At 55.7% G+C, this 18,355-nt stretch overlaps 1 protein-coding gene across 50 annotated transcripts in view; it reads left to right on the top strand.

The window, feature by feature from the left end:
• Positions 1 to 18,355, top strand: part of CELF4 (CUGBP Elav-like family member 4) — a 297,439-nt gene that overhangs the window by 257,584 nt on the left and 21,500 nt on the right. For 18 of the 50 annotated variants that reach the window (XM_053206693.1, XM_027068824.2, XM_053206696.1 and 15 more), the window contains exons 4-9: positions 8,636 to 8,764; positions 9,214 to 9,293; positions 9,707 to 9,850; positions 10,983 to 11,130; positions 13,230 to 13,379; positions 17,121 to 17,186. In XM_053206693.1, coding sequence (XP_053062668.1) covers positions 8,636 to 8,764; positions 9,214 to 9,293; positions 9,707 to 9,850; positions 10,983 to 11,130; positions 13,230 to 13,379; positions 17,121 to 17,186 — 717 coding nt within the window. The remainder of the gene's footprint in view (positions 1 to 8,635; positions 8,765 to 9,213; positions 9,294 to 9,706; positions 9,851 to 10,982; positions 11,131 to 13,229; positions 13,380 to 17,120; positions 17,187 to 18,355) is intronic. The other 32 variants (XM_053206697.1, XM_027068826.2, XM_053206694.1 and 29 more) reach the window with 3 other exon arrangements.

Genomic DNA, 18,355 nt, shown 5'->3' with positions numbered 1-18,355 from the left:
CTACTTTCTGAGGACTCCTGGAGGTCCGTGCCTCGTCGCCGGCACCCACCCTCAGGCCAGCCCCATTGGAGTGCCACTCCCAATGCTCACTGGGCAAATAGGCTCATGTATTCATGTCAACAAATATTAAGTAAACATCTACTACATGCCAGGCACGTTAGGCATTGGGCGCTCAGCAATGAATGAAATGGATGGGAGGCTGGACATAAATGAGCAAAATAAGGTGATACATGTTATGAAAAAGTCCAGGGAAGAGGACAGTGAGTGTGAAGGCTGTGATTTGAACTAGCAGGTCAGAAAGTTTCAATGAGCAGGTGACATGTGATGGAAGGCTTGCAGGAGGTGAAGAGTCCTGAGGATATCTAGAACATGATCTCTGAGACAAGAGGAAGAACAGGAGGTGCAAATGCCCCAGGTAGGGGCCGGAGGGCGGGGCAGAGGTGCACAGGGAGTATTCCTGAGAAAGCATGGAGGCCTAGAGGTCTGGAGCGGAGGGAAAGAGAGATCAGGGAGAAGTGGAGTGTGGGGTGCCTGTGCTGTCCCTTACACATCTTTAGAAGAGTGGGCTTGTGCTCAGGGATATGGGAGCCACTGTGAGGTTTGAGCTCCGCCTTGCACTTGAACTGACCCCTCTCTGGCTGCCGTGTGGAGAGCAGATAGCAGTGGGCCTGGGTGGGTGTCAAGAGACTGCGAGGAGGATACTGACGTGGCTGGGGCCAGATCCCGAAGCACTGGGAGGCAGGAGACGAAGGAATGCGAGTGTGTAGGGACTGGACACAGGGCTCCTGCCTCCTCCCACCCCCAACATCAAACAGCGCCTGTCACGAGGGAGCTGGTAGATCAAGGCCTGGCACCGCCTCCCCCAGAGGCCAGAGCTGGCTGAAGGTCCTCATTTGCATCCCCGGTGGAGAGGGAGCCCCATCCCAGTCCCAGCCCCAGCAGCCTTTGATCTGGTTTGATGTCTCCCTCAGCCTCCTTCCCAGGCAAGAAGGCTTTTATCCTTGGAGGGGGAGGCAGCTCCCCCCAGCTGCCTCCCCGCTCTGGCTCTGACACCGTGCGTGTTGTGGGGACCAAGCGGGCCACGACTTTTCTACTCACTGGTTCACTTCACGCTGAGAACCCACGTGGGCCTGGCGGGTGACCCCATGTCCCAGGTGAAGGGACTGGCTCTCAGGAGGGTGGCTGAACCCATCACACTGCTACAGAGGGATCCATACCCAAGCCCTTAACCTGGGTGTGCAGGGAGGCTGCCGACCGCCCACGCCAACTTGAGGAGAGGGACATTGTCCGGATCCCATTATGAGAGGAGCCCCCTGCCCTGTCCTCCACCCCCTTTTTTTTGGAAGGCAGGTTTGAGGCTGCATGCTGCTCTCCTGGGGGAGGAAGGTGGGGGGCTCTACTAGGGCTGGCAAATAGGAGGCAGGGCAGGTCTTGGGACTCTGGTTGTGGGGGGAGGGGTCAGCAATCTTGAAAATGGCACAGATTTAGATTCAGATGATTGGTTTGAGCCCTGCTTGTCCCTTGGGAGCCAGAGGTGCTTGATGGGTCTGGACCAGCAGAACTGGTGGAACTAGCACATTGCTGGGCTTGGTGTGACTTTGGGAGAAATGCCCTGTTTTGGATCAATCCAGGTGGACCTCCTGGAGGAGGCTGGGGAGCATCTCAGCTGTCCCCAAAACACTACCATTTGGTTAGGGTGGTGCAAAGGCTGGGCTGGGCAAGAATGACTTTGTTCATTTCAAAGTACCTGGGGGTCCTCTCCACACCCCTGGGGGTGAGGGTGGGCCTCCTCACCCCACCAGCTGGAGCCCCTGTGGGTGAGCAGTGGCAGTAAGGGCTGTAACCGGCACAATGAGTGCATTTACTGAGCATTCGCTCTGTGCCTGGCACTGTGCTAACACCCCGTGTACTCAGCTCATTTAACTTCTAACAGCCCTAGAAGTTGGGCACAGTTATTCTCTCCCTTTTGTAAGTGAGGAAATGGGGGCCCAAGGAGGGCACATGACTCGCCCTAGGTTGATTTGACAAACAGTTTCAGTCACTGCCTGGAAGATGTCCCCCTGCCCCTCCTATCGAGTCGGTGTGCCTCCCTTGTCCAACCCTTCCTTTGAAGGTCCTCCCTGATTGGCGGTGAAGCTAGGGAACAGGAGTAAGCGTCTTCCCCTCAGACTCACTGCCTGTGGGCCCTGGTGCGCTGAGATCATCTCCAGGGAGAGCAGATGGTTCTGGGATCCAGGAGGCACCCTGGGAGTCCCCTGGTCCCAAAGTCAACAGCCTGATAGATGCGTGAGGGCCCTGCCTGGGGTGGCCCTCAGGTCTCTACGTTCTGCCAGCAGCTGAGGCAGGCACGTGGTGCACCTCAGGCTCTGGGCTCCGGCTTCACCCAGACCACCTTTGGGTCCAAAGCCTGCAGAGCAGGACGAGCAGGACGGAAGACCTCTGGCTCCGTGATTGTGAATGGAGCATTTCTTCCTCACTCCCCAAATTGCTGTCGTTGAGTCTCCAGGGACCCGAAGGAAAGCATCTCTTGCTGGGCTGGCCTTAAATCCTGCAGCAGCCAGGCCCCCCAGTAACCCCTCTGCCCTCCCCGCCAGCCGCAGACCTCAAAGCCCCATATTCCCCACCTTGGCCCCTCACCCTGGGGTTCTCCTCAGCTCCAGGCCCCCCACAGACCCACCCTCGGCAGCTGGAGGGAAGAGAACAGTAAAAGTCTATTGCGGCCATAAAAGGCATTAACCATCTGAACACTCGTCCACAGTGCCCCAGCAGCCGTCTATCCTTAAGCAGGAAATATTGTTTAATGCCGATGGTAATGAGCGAATCAAATTTTGAAAATTAAACCGGAATTTGAGCATTAGCGCTAGGGCGCTGGCATTTGGCGTGTCAAGTGGTGCTGCTGTCACCCCCGCCCTCCCCATTCGGGGGCCCACTCCCCCTGCAAGCCCGCAAGATGCTCCTTGCACATCCGAGGGAGCTCAGGCACCACCGGGAAATATCCCATGTAGGAGCCTGGCCTAAACTTGCCATCTATCAGTGTCTTGCTTCTCTGTTTCCTGGGCCCTCCTTTTAAAATGCAAATCGTTCCAGCCAGAGCCCCATTCTGCCCTGACATCCTGAGTGAACGAGTGTAGGAGTTTCTCTCAGGGAGGGATTGGAAAAAGCCTAATATTCTGGCGACCAGATTCCATTGCCTTTTCATCAGCACCTATCCACCTATCTATGGCTCCTGGGAGGTGTCACCCATGCTTTTTATAGGTTGGGAACCTGGAGCTTAATTAGATTGAGGTTCTGGGGAAATAAAAAAGACTCCTGAGGCCAGAGGAATGGGAGCTGTGTGTATTTGTGCTGGGGCCGCAGGCAAGAGGCTGTTGGAAAGGCAAAGTCGAACTTCGGCCTGACCCCCTTACTGCCAGCCCTGTGGCATGCAGAGACCACTGGGAGTGGGTGAAAAGAGGGATCCCTCCCATCTCTCAGACTTTGCTCAAATGCTCTTGTGGTCTGGAGCCCCTGCACTGGTCCCCCAGAAGTGGAATCCCCAGCCCGCCTCCTCCTGGAAGCCTTCAGGGTCTAAACACTCCCCCTCCTCCCACCCCTCCACCCCTCCCCACCCTACCCCGGCCCCTCTGGTGCACAGTCCAGAGCTGTTTCCTGGCTCTCCTCTCTCATAGTAAATGCTCAATAAATGCTCACGGAAGGAGTCACCAGAGGGTGAGCCTAGGCGGTAGGTCAGGTGCACTGATTCAGGCCCTTCTGAGGTGGCTGTAAACACCTTCATTTGACATAGAACTGGGTACTTCTCCCCATGCATTATTTGGGGGTGCTGTAGACTATGCCTACTCCCTGGCAGTGGTCGTTGGGACACTGGGCACAGAAAGCAGAGTTGCCTTCTGCTTCAGGCAGAGCTGAGAGTAGCGCCTACCTTCCACCGCCCAGCCCTTCTGGGGTGTCACACTCCTGCTCCCCAGGACCCCAGGTGCTCCCCACACCCGCAGACACAAGCACTCACTTTTTAAAAGAGCAGGGAGGCAGGAGCAAGGGGTTATAGGATTGGGAAGTCAAGAGACCCGGAGAGGCTACAACTGTGTGTCTTGGAGCCCTGCGGGGAGGGCACACGAGCTCTGGGGGCCACTGCGTGGCAGCCCCAGTGGCCTTTGTCTTGTTTGGGAACTGTCTATTGCAGATGGCCTGTGTCACCATCAGCGGATGGACGTCAGCTCCAGTGAGCCTACTGTTGCAGGCGTGGTGCCTGGAGCAGTGTCTGGTGCAGAGAAAAGGGCTCAGCAAACAATTGAATGACTAAGGAGCACGCTCCCCTTGTTCTGTCCCTTGACAGGAGGACCCCATGTGAAGACTCGAGGGTAGGGGTGGTCTGGCACTGGGCTCAGCCCTGGGAGCCAGAATAGGAACATATTATAGTCCCCTACCTTAAGCTGGGCTCTCTTGAGGGGAAGGTACTGGGGTCCAGTCACTAGCCTCCACTTGCTCACATGTTTGGGCCCTATGACTTCCCACCCAGGGGTGTCTTCAGCCCATCTCCACCCCTGGCTCTGTGGTCTCTCCTGGCCTCACCTCCTCAGAGACACAACACCCCCCCCCCCCCCCCCCCCCCCGCCAAGGTACTGCCGTGGGCTTAAGGCTGCGGGCTTACAGGGGAGAGTGAGAACACCACAGACTCACCATTACCCAGGGACCCTGTATCATGTCAGATAGGCAGGCTGTGGTCAGGGACTGCTTAGCCTGTCCAGGAGTCAGGGGTCTGTGTCGATGTTGGAGAGGGTGGCTGGCTGGGGAAACTGAGTCATCCTCTGAGACTTTCACTAGGTTGGCATAGACCCAAGACACCAGCCAAATGGTGCCGTTGGTCATCTGACACAACTTGGAGACAGTGCCTCAGGAAAGTAGCCAGAGGGAGAGAAGGTCACAGAGGGCGGGGTGACAGGGGGAGGTTGTCCATGCTGGCTGGTCAGCCATAGCATAAGTCTGGTCCCCCCAGAGATGACCTCTCCCCATCTAGGACACACACAGGGGTGGCCCTCCTGGCCAAATTAGGGCAGGGCAAATGAAGGGAGGGGTGGCCCTCCATTTCCTCTTCCTCCTGGAGTAATGGCCCTCCCTGTTGTTCCTGGTGGTGGCCAGGTTCTGCTCCTGTAGCATCTCTTGGAAGCCTAGCATCCACCACATGAGGAAGGACTGATTATTGCTGTTCTGTAGACCTAAAGCCCAGGTGGGGAGAAGTTATACAGCGGCAAGGCAGCGGTGCTGGGGTTAAGCCAGTGGGCCTGGGCCACAAGGAGATCCACCATTGGACTCAAGAGTCCTTCCAGCCTCTGGTCTGAAAGAGAATCCTTAGAAGCACACCAAAGCCAGGTGGAAACGAAGAGTGTGCAAACTGGGTGCATTTGAGGGTCCCGGAACCAACCAACATCTGAGGGTTGTGGACTCACCCGAGAACACCTAGGGGAGTGGCAATGGGACTGGGTTCTTGGGTTTCTTGCAGTCTTCTAGAAAGGCAACGCTAGCTGCAGTCTCCCTGGGGAAATCTGGGTGTCCAGGTCTCCGAGTAGGAAGAGGAGAAGCCTGGCCCCCTACAAGTTTGGAAAGTCCTCCGGAAGGAAAGGCCCTGGTCTAGAACTGAGAACGGAGAACTGTAAGGAAGACAAAATTTCAGGGGAGAGGAAGAAAAAAATGAGGGGGAAAAACTGGCAAAAGGGAAGTGCCTGAATAGAAAGGCACGTGTGGATGAATTTTAATGCAATCAGGAGGCTGTCATAATGATAATAAAGGAATATATTCAGATGTCAGGAGAGAGGAGAAGTCGCGGGGTTTCAGTCCCAGCATTTAAATCAGGCTCAGACAGAGGAGGGGCCCCCCTCTTCCCTTCCTTTTTCCTTCCCAGGGAGGAGAATTTCTAAACCTGAGGGCCAGGGATTAGCAGGAGGCAGGGGGTTTCACTTCATTGTCTTTCCGGAAATCCCATTTAATTGGAGTCCTTAAAAGGCGCTGGGGCTGGGTGGGGGACGGGCGTGCAGAGTCGTAATGACTCACGACTCCACTGAAGGCTTGACAAGCTTCCTCCACTTCATGGAAAATGTTGCTGCTGCTTCTGGGAGTTAAACATAAGCCACTGCCCCTCTCCCCTCTGTCTCTGCCCTCTCCTCTGCCATCTCTGCTCGATGCTCTTTGTTTCTGATTCTTTTCCCTCCATTTCTGCCATTTTCCTTCTCCCTCCGCTCCTAACCTCATCTCCCCCCATCCTTCCCCAGCTTCACCCCTCCACTTGCTCTCTCTCTCTTCTTCTTGGTTTCCTGGCCCAGAATTTGGAGTCTGTGAGCCCTGAAGATGGGTCCGGGGTGTGCCTGGCCTTGAGATGGCCCAAGAAGCCACCTGCTTGCCCGGGCAGGGGCAGGTGGCTAGGCAGGGGCTCCAGGCCCCAGAGCTTTGACTGAAGCCTACTAATGGTGAAGGGCTAGACTGGGGTGCCCTGGTCCAGAAGCAGTAACAACAACTGGCAATGATGCCCTGTAGGGCATGGAAGGAGCTGGGACCCAAGACTACCTCATCACTGAGGACGTGCCCAGTGCTAAGTGCTCTGGGCTAAGAGGTACTGACAGGGCAGAGGTCAGGGCTTCCTGAAGAGGAGGACTCTGGGGTGGCTTGTGAAGCAGTGCAGGGACCAGGTGGTTTCCTCTGCTTTGCTCCAGACCCCAGGACACCTCTTTAGGTCTATGTGAATTCACCAGGCAGTCTGGGCATGGGGAGGTTCTCTGGGGCAGAAGGTAGCAAGTACTCTGAGTACAGAGAGACATAGACTCAGAATGCTCTCACATTCGCAGGAACCAGAACTCAGGGCCATTTGCAATTTGGGGGTGTACGTTTCTGCACATAGGCTGTGTGTGCCTGTGTTTGTCAGTCATTCAAGAATCAACAAACATCTAGTGAGTGCCTGCTGAGTGCTGCTTCCACAGGGATTCTGTTCCAGCTCCTATGGCTGCATAACAATTTAGCCCCAGACTGAGTGGTGTAAAATAACCATTTGTTACACTCATGGATCCTGGGGGTTAGGCATTCAGACAGGGCACAGCATGAAAGGCCTATCTCTGCTCCAAGACGCCTGGTCCTCAGCTGTTAGATTCAAAGGCTGGGGGCCGGAATCATCTGCAGATTCATTCTTCCCATGTCTGGTGGTCGATGTTGGCCGTCAGCTGGGGACATGGGTTCCTTCTCACGGGGACTTTCCTGTGAGCTAGTTTTGAGTCGTGAGTTCTTCACAGCAGGGTGGCTGGCTTCTCACAGAGAAAGCATTCCCAAAGACAGAGCCAAGTAGGAGCGCCTCCCTTTTATGACTTAACTTGGAAGTCAGCAGGCATCCTTTGTGCCATTTTTTATTGGTTAGAGCAGTCACAGCCCCACCCTGATTCGAGGGGAGGGAGCACAGGCCCCACCTCAGTGGGAGGACTTCACGTCACATCGTCACATCGCAATAAGCTTGTGGGACGGGAGATCCTTCGGCAGTCGCGGCTGCTACAGAGCCGCACAGTCCAGTGTGATCCCTGCTACCCTAAGCACACGGCCAAGTGGTGTCAACAAACCGAGTGGTTCTAAACCCCCTGGGCGGGGGGAGACTGGTGCCGGAGCCCAGCCTTCAGGAACAGGCCCCACAAAAGTGTCCAGGGCTACATTTTTGCAGCATGAACTAGGAAGGGCCAGGCCAAGGAAGGGACACCAGATGGAGGTACAAACAATGTGGGATAAAAAGAAGGTGTGACCCTGGGAATGACATAGGGCATTCGTTTGTCCACTCCGTAACTCTGTCCTGAGGGCTGACTAACTGGCACTCCAGGCAAGGCCTCCTCTCTTCCCCCAGGGAGCATCCATGGGGTGGGGGCAGGGAGCTGGACAGAAACCAAAGCAAAGTGGTAAACGATGGTCCTTTGGAATCTGGGCCTTGAGAGACAGAATCTGAGACAGAGAATAAAGGAGAGCAGGAAGGAGGGGTCTTGATGAAGAAGCACTATTTAAACTGAGACCTAGAAGGCGAGAAGAATTCAGCCTTGTGATCGGGAGGCACTTCAGACAGAGGGAAGGACAGATGCAAAAGCCCTGTGGTGGACTTGCCTGTTGTGAGTTAATTTTGGCATCTGGGGGTGAAAGTGGCTGAAGAAGATAGTATGTAGCTAAGAGGAAGGAGAAAGGGAATGCAGGGTTGCCCAGATGCCCCTTGTGCCACCTCTGTGCCATCCGTGTGCCATATAGGTGGGCAGCCAGACCAATGGCCTCACTCCCTCTGTGTGCTGCGTGCCCTCTGGGCGGGAGGGGGCACAGTCGCTGCAATCCAGCCCCCTTGACCCAACCCTTCCTCCCTCACCTCCACCTCTGGCTATGCTCTCCCTCTCTCCCAACCCCCTCACCCTGTGGCCCTCCTGCTCTAGCTGCGTCCAAGCCCTCCCCCTCCAGCTAAGAGCCCTCTTGCCTGCCCAGCTCCTCCCCCTCCTCCTCTTACCCTCCGGTTGTACCTTCTTACCACCACCCCCCCACCTCCACCCCCCCACCCCCCACCCCCCTCCCGCCGCCCGGGCCCGCCCGCGTGCAGCCCGGCTCCTCTGGCCCAGGTAAGCATCTCCTAATTTTGTTCCAGAAGATAGAAAACTCTTCGTGGGCATGCTCAACAAGCAGCAGTCCGAGGACGACGTGCGCCGCCTCTTCGAAGCCTTCGGGAACATCGAGGAGTGTACCATCCTGCGTGGGCCGGATGGCAACAGCAAGGGTGCGTGGGGGCGGGGCGGGGGAGCGGGCGGGCGAGGCCTTGGGCCCCACAGCAGCCCCCCCACCCCGGCCAGTCCTGGGCCTCCAGCTGGCCCCGACCTGCGACCTGCGAGCCGGGGAAGGATGCTTGGAAGGGGCAAGGCGGTCCGGCCTGAGGATAAGGGAAGGCCGCCATCCAAGTCCAGAGAGGGGCAGGGAGACTTAAAATAAGGATGCTTTTAAGTCTCCGTCCCCGTCCAGGTCTTTCTCTGTCTCTGTGTGGTTCTGTCTTTGTGTTTCTCCGTGTCTCTCTTTCTCTCTCAGTCTCTGTGTCTCACCCATTCTGCTTTCATCCGGGATGCGCCCTCTCCCCTCGGCCCCTCGGGTGACTCACCTCTCAGCCCTCGTGCTTCTAAGGCCTTCCTCAGGCCCGGCCCTCGCGCCTTGGCTCAGCCTCTCCCGTCCCCCCAGGGTGCGCCTTTGTGAAGTACTCCTCCCATGCCGAGGCACAAGCCGCAATCAACGCTCTGCACGGCAGCCAGACTATGCCGGTGAGTGGGGCGCTCCCGGATGAAGTGAGGACCCCGCGGTGGCCCCAGAGGGACCGAGAGCTCCGCAGGGCCCCGCCTGCCCTTGAGCTCCGTGCACACTTTGCCAAATGTGGGGCGCTCACAGCCTCCTCAAGAGGCAGGAAGGCGTTATCATTATCCCCATTTCTCAGACAAGGACACTGAGGCCCAGAGACGTAAGGAACTGGACTGCCTCTAGATTAAAAAACGCCTGCCGTGGGGTTAAGATCCCAGACAGCTGGGCGAGTGCAGGCGCTGGAACGTGCCGCCCAGCTCCACCCCTCCCCCTCCCCAGAGCCCTCCCCCAGAGGATCGGGTGGGTCCCGCCAGGGCAAGGACAGCTGGGAGAGGAGGCAGCTGGGGCAAGTGGGCCTCACGCGCAGTCCTGGCTGCAGGGAGCCTCATCCAGTCTGGTGGTCAAGTTTGCCGACACCGACAAGGAGCGCACGATGCGGCGAATGCAGCAGATGGCCGGCCAGATGGGCATGTTCAACCCCATGGCCATCCCGTTTGGGGCCTACGGCGCTTACGCACAGGCAGTAAGTGGGGGCGCAGCCGAGTGAGGGGCGGGGCCGTGCGCGCAGCTGTTCTCTAGCTCACTTTGCTCAGAGCCTGGGAGAGCAAGGATGCCTAAGTGTGCTGAGGGGAGCCCTGCTCCTGGCCCAGGATATCCTGCTGTCCTGGAGCATGAGGAGTGATGAGGAGTGAACCCAGGGAGTAGAGACCAGAGGGGGCTAAGAGAAGTCTAGGCCAGTGTAGGGTGGCTTCCAGGAGGAGGTGGGCGGCTATTCTGGTTCTATAGAGAAGGAGCTGGAGAGGCCTCTAGGCTGGGCAGCAAGGTGGGGTGCTCTCAGTGCTCTTCCACTAGTCAGAGTCTAGGAAGCACCACCTGGAAGTGGTGAGAGAGGTGCCCGTGCTTGGTTGTCACCACTCTACCTCTGCCCTCACTCATGGGAGGCGGTCATTCCCGGCAGGGCTCCTTTGAGGTGCCCCAAGGCCCTCTGCATCCACACTTGCCCTGCGGTCCCTTCAGACCCTGCCAGATGCTGCTGGCCATCCACTTCTTCCCTCCACACTGGAGCCAGCTCTGTCCCCATCTCCTGGGAGCTGACCCCAGACTTGTAACCACAGCCCCCACAGGGGTGGCCCTGAGGTCGGCCGGCATTCCGGTTCTAAAGATATAAGCTCACTTCACTTCTTCAGCAGTGTCCAAACTTGGCCATGTCAGCAACCTACCCAGTCCCCGCTCACCTTTGTGAGGACACTGGGGGTGCCCGGAGTTCTATTCATGATTCTCCTGTTGCTTCTACCCAACAGACTCCAAGTTAGGACCACCTTAAACAAATCCATGCCAAGTTAACTCTACAGAGGCTCACCTAACATGTCTCTGGAGCTCTGGCTGTCACATCTCCATGGATGACAGACCTTTCTTAGGGCTGACCAGCACCCATGGAGCCAGTCCCCTCCTCCTCCCCCTCTACAACTTTAGAGTCCTTAAGACCCTATCATTACTTATGAATACAGTTCTCTCAGAGGGTGGGGGTGGGGGGATATATCTGAACTCCCTGGGTTTCAGGGCCTGGGAGGCTGGTCTCCAGGAGCTGAGCCCCCTGGTGGGGAGGGCTGCCCCCCTGGAAGCGCATGATATTTTTTCCACTTCCTCTGCCCCAGCTGATGCAGCAGCAAGCGGCACTAATGGCGTCAGTCGCACAGGGCGGCTACCTGAACCCCATGGCTGCCTTCGCCGCCGCCCAGATGCAGCAGATGGCGGCCCTCAACATGAATGGCCTGGCGGCCGCACCCATGACCCCAACCTCAGGTGAGTGGCCAGGTACCAACACTGGACCTGGTGTGGCAGGAAAGCAGCAGGTGGGACCTATTATTTGGCCAATTTCATCTACTGGTGGACCTTCCCATGGCCAGAGCACATGATGTATATGGACCCAAGCAGGCTTCATCCTCTGGAAGTTTGTAAGTGTTCTAATCCCGGAGCGCCTGGGTGGGTCAGTAGGTTAAGCGTCTGACTTCATCTAGGCTCATGATCTCAAGGTTCACGAATTTGAGCCCCACGTCGGGCTCTGTGCTGTCAGCTCAGAGCCTTGAGCCTGCTTCAGATTCTGTCTCCCTCTTTCTCTGCCCCTCCCCCATTCACATTCTCTCTCTCTCAAAAATAAATAAAAACATTTAAAAAAATTGTTTTAAATGTTCAAATCCCTGGAGACCTAAGGGAAGATGGGATGTGGGCCCCATGCAGTCAATGATATGATTTCAGGGTGGTGAAAGTTTCACTCAAGTTATTGAGCCATATCAGGAAGCAATTCATCTTGATCTCTTTTCTAGATCTCTAGAAAGAAATTCACATGAAAACACCTCCCCACTTTGAGGTCTGAGGGGAAAAAAATCTTGCCCATTCTGTGGCCTTATTAGGTTCCTGGCCTAACCAGGGAAGGAGCCCCAGTTTTTTCACTTTTTTTTAATCCCACTTAGATTCATTGGCTTTTCCCAAGACAAGTGCAAGAGAGAGAAGCAAGAGAGAACCTCAAGAATTATTAAAGGACAGCGGGTTTGGAAATAACCCCATTCATAAAGCACGTTCTTTTTTTTTTAATATTTATATTTGAGAGAGAGAGAGTGCACACAAGGAGGAGAGGGGTGGAGAGAAATAGAGACAGAATCTGAAGCGGGCTCTAGGCTCTGAGCTGTCAGTACAGAGCCCAACGTGAGGATCGAACTCATGAGCCATGAGATCATGACCTGAGTGGAAGTTGGATGCTTAACTGACTGAGCCACCCAAGCTCCCCAGGATGTTCTTAATTAGATCTTGGCTATTGTTCAGTTAAGTGATTCTCAACCTGGGCCAGTTTTGTCCTCCCGCCCACCCAGGACATCTGGCAATGTCCTGAGACATTTTTGGTTGTCACAACTGGTAGGGGGAGTGCTACTGTAGTCTAGTAGGTAGAGGCCAGGGTTGTTGCTAAACATCCTATGATGCCCAGGAGAGCCCCTCACAATAAGGAAATGTCTGTCCTCAAATGTCAGTAGTGGCAAAATTAAGAAACCCTTGTCTAGTCCCAAGGCCTGGCGCAACACCCCAGGTTCTCATTCATCCAGCTTCCTCATCTCCCTGCACCATACTGGCAGCCTTCCTGACATCCAGGAGCTGTAGAGATTCCTTGATTCCTATAGGAAGAGGAAGGCCCTTTCCAGTATAATCATCAGTATGCCATCCACACCTTGGGCTCCCCCCACCTGGCATAGAGAAGGCACAGGGTATTGTCATCTGACCCTGACTTTACCCTTGTCACAGTGGGCATCACCATTGCCTCCACTGGAGGAGGCCTCAGTGTCTATTTGGTGTATGAATAGGGCTGAGTCTGGACTCTGCAAAGGGCTCTCTCCTTATGTGCAAGGGAACATCAGAATTAAGACCTCCTCCCACCTGAGTAGCAAAACTCCTTCATGGGGAGCCAGATCAGCCCCTCAGTGATGCAGACAAGAGAGCAGAGCTAGCAACTTAGTAGCCCTGTAGTGGCTAAACAAGGACCAGCCCATCCTGACTTAGCTGGGGTGAGCAACATCCACTAAAAAAGATGAAAGAAGATTAAGTGTAGTCAGAGTTAAGGACACTGAGAATAGTTTATGTGCTGCAGGTCCAAGGCCATGCTGCAGTCACTGGTCAGGGAAGCCTTCTTGGGGTGGGCCAGAGTTGGACTCTGCCTTGAAGGATGGATACAGTTGGGATGAGTGGTGTCACCATGAAGGGAGATAACCCCAGGCATGATTCACAGATAGGACTGACTTGGGAGGTCTTTTCCCAGGCCCTTGGAGCCAAGGGATAGAGCTCCATGGGTCAGCCTTCCTCACCTTGGTTTTGCTTGCCTCCCCTCCTCTTCCACCCCTCTGCACTTCTGGAACCAGGTGGCAGCACCCCTCCGGGCATCACTGCACCAGCTGTGCCTAGCATCCCATCCCCCATTGGGGTGAACGGCTTCACCGGCCTCCCCCCACAGGCCAATGGGCAACCTGCCGCGGAAGCTGTGTTTGCTAATGGCATCCACCCCTACCCAGGTAAGCACATCTGGCAGCCCTTCCTTCCCCATGCAGCACATTCCTCATCCATTCTGTCCCTGCCCTTGCTTGTAACAGGGAACATGTGGCTCCTACCCTCTGCCTGTTCCTTGGTAGAACCCCAAATGTGATCAGAGAGAGCCAGCCTCCTGTCCTCCTTCACGGGGCCCCTGGTTGGAGAGAAGAGACCAGCCCATTCCTGGAGCTCCGTCAGGAAAGAGAAGAGAACAGATATGGTTGTACACTGACATAGAGAGGCTAGTAACTGCAAGTTAATTGAGAGTGAATTTGGCCCATAGGAAATGAGTGGAGAGAGACACTAAAAGAATAGTCATACTTAGTGTTAAGTAGGAAAAAAATCTCTTGTATGGACGAGGCAGAGGCATATAGATTTGACATTTTGACTAGTACATACTAGTTTGGTCCCTGGATCTGTACAAAACTGTGGTTGGCACTTCGGACAAGTGTGTCAGAACCATGGATAGCACCCCAGTGCTTCTTGCATAAATGCTGGCCTACAAGACCCAGGAGGCCTGTTCCTGATGCGTTTTGTTCCTCTCAAACTTAGCATGTCTCTTGTGGTGAGAGTACCCAGCTGCTTGCAGCAGCTCCTCTCTCTGGCCTTGAGGATGGACTGACATTAGAGTAGGGAAGCTGGGCCTAAAGCCCTAAGGTAGACTGGCAAGGGGCAATGTAATAGAGATGTGAAGTGGGCTGTCCTCCTTCCTGGAGGGCAGATGGTTACAGCACAGAGTCCCTGTAAGTACTAGTAAGTGCCCGGTCTGTGGCAGATGAAAGGGGGGGGGGGGTTGCTCCAGAAGGAGAACAGGACATGGGCCTATCCCCTGGGAGGTCAAAGCCAGTCAGGAACACAATATACATTGACAGCATAATGAGACAGTAAGGCAGAACAAAGCATCATCAGGAGCTTCCTGAGGAGGAGGCCCAGATCAACTTTAACAGATGGATAGGAATTAGAGAGGTGAGGGTGAATGAGGAACATAGTCCTGTGGAGGAGGCTGTCCTGGAGGCCCAGAGGCAGGGGGCCCCTTCCTGGCAGGGACAAGGGGTGGTAAGGAGTTTGGCCCAACTAGGACAGAGGAGGTCAGCTAAGGGGCAAAATATGCCCTCTACTCTGCTCACCAGAATCATTTGTGTGTCTTTGTGAAATCACAGAAGCCCAGAGATTTTGATTTCAGTGTCTGGAGTGAGGCCCAGACATCCATAGAATATGAGAGTTCCACCAGCAGCAGAGTGCAAGGTCACTGTGCTAGCAAGAAATGAGACTTTCCTGACTTTGACCTTGGAATTGTCTCTGATCTGATCCCAGAGGCTGGGATCCGTCTGGATCCCCACTCACCTCCCTGGGCCGCCAGGGCCGGCCCCCTACCACGTTGCTCCACACTTCTCCCCTCACTGCTAAGAGAAGCCAGAGAATCCCAGAGTAAAGGGGCAGGGCCAGAGGATCTGGACTGTTGTTGAAGGATGAAGACTCCAGGCTGGCAAGGGAGGCAGGGAGAGGCTCGGCAAGCCAGAGGTGGGAGAGACCCCACCAAGCTCAGGTTCTTGGGCTCCTCCCCACTCTGGCTCATGGGCTGGGAGATACAGTCCCCAGCACATCTGGGTGGTTTCATTTCCCCCCTCCTCCCTGCCCGCAAGCCCATCTGGATCTCTGGATTTTGACAAACCTGTTTCTTCCCCACCCCCACCAGCATCTGTGAGCTGTTTCCCTCATGGAATTTGGAAATGTTCCTCTCCCCCATTTGTAACAATCTGCCACATCCCATAAACAATTCCCTGCCAGAGCAGGGGGGAGGGATGAGGGAAGGAAAGGAGAAAAGTAGTACATTAAAAAAATTAATTTACCATCTTTAAATGCAGAGTTTGGAGCTGCTATAATGAGCGAGATCCTTCAAAGTGTTCACTCTTTGGCAGTTACTAATGAGGTCATTAAGCAGAGAAGTAGAGAAGGGTCTCAGAAATGTTTTTCTCCACTTCCTAGCCCCGGGTAGCTTCTCTGTCCTCCCCTCTCACTCAACAAAATCATGTTGGAAGCACTCAGTGTGGCTTTTATTGCCACATAACACCCCGAAGGGGTGGCTCTCACAACTGCTAAGGACCGTTCGCTCCCTACGTCACAGAATGTGCTCAGCACTTGCTATGATTCTGGTCTTGTGCTGGGCGAGCTGCCATGTAAGTTGTGCAGGTGATATTTTGCATAGGCCATCCAACTGGCCAGAGGAAGAGACACCTTTTTCTAATTTGCATAAAGGCACTTTGTGTTTGAGCAGCTGGGAAGACTGAGAGGGCAAAGCTAGACATGGCTCTCCAGAGAGCTGGGGCTGGTAGAGGAGTCAGGCAGAGGGGGCAGAAGGGTAGAGAAGACCAGCCCGACAAGCATCATCACCATTACCACCTCCCCACCAGGAGCTCCTGGCTCCAGTCTCCAACTCGAGGGAAATAGACGGATAGGGTTTTGTCCTGGGACAACCCCAGGCTGGAAGGGGCCTGCATCCTGACCTGTCTTCAGCTCCCCACTCTGAGCAGTGCCCTCCTGGGCCCAGCTCTCCTGCAGCCATCTACGCTGTCTCCCAGGACCACTGCCCCTTGGATTTTCCCTGGGCTCCCCTGCAGCTCAGGTGCTGTTGTTCTAGTGGAAGGTTACCGAGAGGTTTAGGGACAAGAGCTCGGAAGGGAAGTTTGGGAATTCTTCCTGGTTTGCGGGCCCCAAAGCCTAGCACTACCAGCCAGCTGGCTGGCCTGGGTTGCCAGGCAGATATAAGCCCAGATAATTGTCTCCCTGCCTTGCTGTGTTATCCACTCTGCCTTGGACATATTGAGGCTGGATCTGTCTGGGTCCCCACTCACCAACCTGGGCCTCCAGGGCCAGCCCCCTACCACATCAGTCATCAGTGGGTGGCCTTGGTCACCAGAGGCAGTGCTCACATTCGCCGGGCTTTTACCCGCAGCACCTGTAGACACAACAGAGGCAACAGAAATGGGCCAAGCCTTTGCCCCAGTCCAGCTTCCCCAGGTTGCTTGCCAGAGTATCAGCCTAAGGCTCCTCTCCTTACACTGGGCAGTAGACAGCCCAGACTCACGAGATCAGGTGGGAGGAAGGTCCTTGGTCTTGTGGTTCTTCAGTTTTTGGGGCCACATGGGGCAGACCTCATTTGTGTGGCCAGTTCCTGCTGAATGTGTCTCAGGCGTGACCTCAGAGTGCAAGGCCTCCTTGCCTTGTGCAAACTCCCTAAGGATAAAGGAGAGGTCCCTGTGTTTGAGCAGCACGGGTGGCCCAGGAGGACAGTGTGGCAGGATGAAGCCTCCCATGCCCTTCATTTCACCCAGCTGGGATCTGCCCCTGACTTGTGTTGGGGATACGTGAGGAGGAGACCACCCTCTTGGTAACCTCTAGCCTCCTCACCCGTTTTCCTACAGCCCTCGTCCAGGACCAGGTCGCTCAGGTATCTTCCCACCAAGCCCCTCATGGTGGAGCCCTCCTCTGGCATCTCCTTCCCGTCCCTTCACAGCCTTCTTCATGAGCGACCCATCCCACCCCACCCCACCCCTCCCCAAGCCAGCTGCAGCCTGAGTCCCCCAGCCCCCATGCAGGGTGGGGGCAGACGCCACAGTGGCTGGGAAGGGCAGTGCCCCGCCGAGGCATCATCTCCCCGGGCACGGCGGGGGAGAGGCTGGTCTGGGTGGGCATCGCTGACTTCTGCTCCCTTGGCTCCCCTGCAGCACAGAGCCCCACCGCCGCGGACCCCCTGCAGCAGGCCTACGCTGGAGTGCAGCAGTATGCAGGTCGTTAGTATCCTCACGTCCCCACACCTGGGGCACCAATGCCCCCTTTCCTCCCCAGGCCTGGGCCCGGAGCTGGGGAGGGGAGGGGGAGGAGTGGGAGGGGCGGGAAGGGTATCCTGGGAGAGGACCCGCTCCCCTTCTACGAGCCCCCAGCATTCAGGCAGAGTTTACTTCTGATGGCCGGTACCCTTTGCAGCGGTGGGTGGTCAGAACTTCACACGAGTAGGTGAGCCAGGCTGAAGCTCTGGGCAGATACTCAGCTCTGAGGCCGGACTTTCCTCCCAACCTTGGTGCTTCCAGGGCTGGTTTGTGCTGGCGGAGAGGCCAGAATTCACAGTCACTGGTCTGGCAAATGTAGATGCCTGGATTTGAGGGAAGGAGCGACCCTGGAAGAGAAGCAGTTCTGCTCCTTCCCCCATCCACATCCAGGCAGCAGGAATGGGGCTCCAGCGAGGGGACATAGGCAGCCAGAGGTAGAAAAAAAGAAGTGAGAAGAGACAGCCTTGGGGCCAGCAGATGGCCTTAGGTCACTGAGTGGGGAGGTGATCAGCCACTGTAGGAAGCCTAAGGCAAGTTATCAGTCATTATCCTCTGTCTGTCTTTCACACACACACACACACACACACACGCACACACACACACACCATAATCATCTCTGCCCAGCCAGTCTCCTGCTGTCTGGCCAGGTCAGAAAGAGCCAGCAATATCTCTCCTGAGGGCAATATGGGGACTCTGGTGAAGCTGGCCTCTCACATCTGGAGGTCAGGGGAAGCTCTCTCACCTGCTGGGACCCTTGAACTCTGACCTCAGATCCTGTACCTTTGGAGGCAGGCCAGGCTGGGGACAGGGACTGGCCATTCCTGTTCCACCTCTGACCCTTTCCAACTGAACCTAGAAAGTACCAAGTTTGGCCAACTGAGTCCTTTGCCCCTGAGAACCACCCCCTGGCAGGATCCCAGAGGCCAAGCTCATACGTAGGGTGGCACCCCACCTCCCACACAGGTGCCATCTGAGTGGGAGGAGGGTACAGGTGCCAGAGTCAGCCCTGGCTCAAGGAATGGGGATTCCTGGTGGTGTGGGTGATCTTGTGTGGGCACTCCAATGTTTTTGATGGTCCGTTATTGTGGATTATCCACAAATGCGGGTGCTCCATTTTTTCAGAATAAGTTTGC

Source organism: Acinonyx jubatus, chromosome D3 (genome assembly GCF_027475565.1).
Source record: "Acinonyx jubatus isolate Ajub_Pintada_27869175 chromosome D3, VMU_Ajub_asm_v1.0, whole genome shotgun sequence".
NCBI classification, from domain to species: Eukaryota; Metazoa; Chordata; class Mammalia; order Carnivora; family Felidae; genus Acinonyx; species Acinonyx jubatus.
This window is presented reverse-complemented; position numbering and strand designations above follow the sequence as displayed.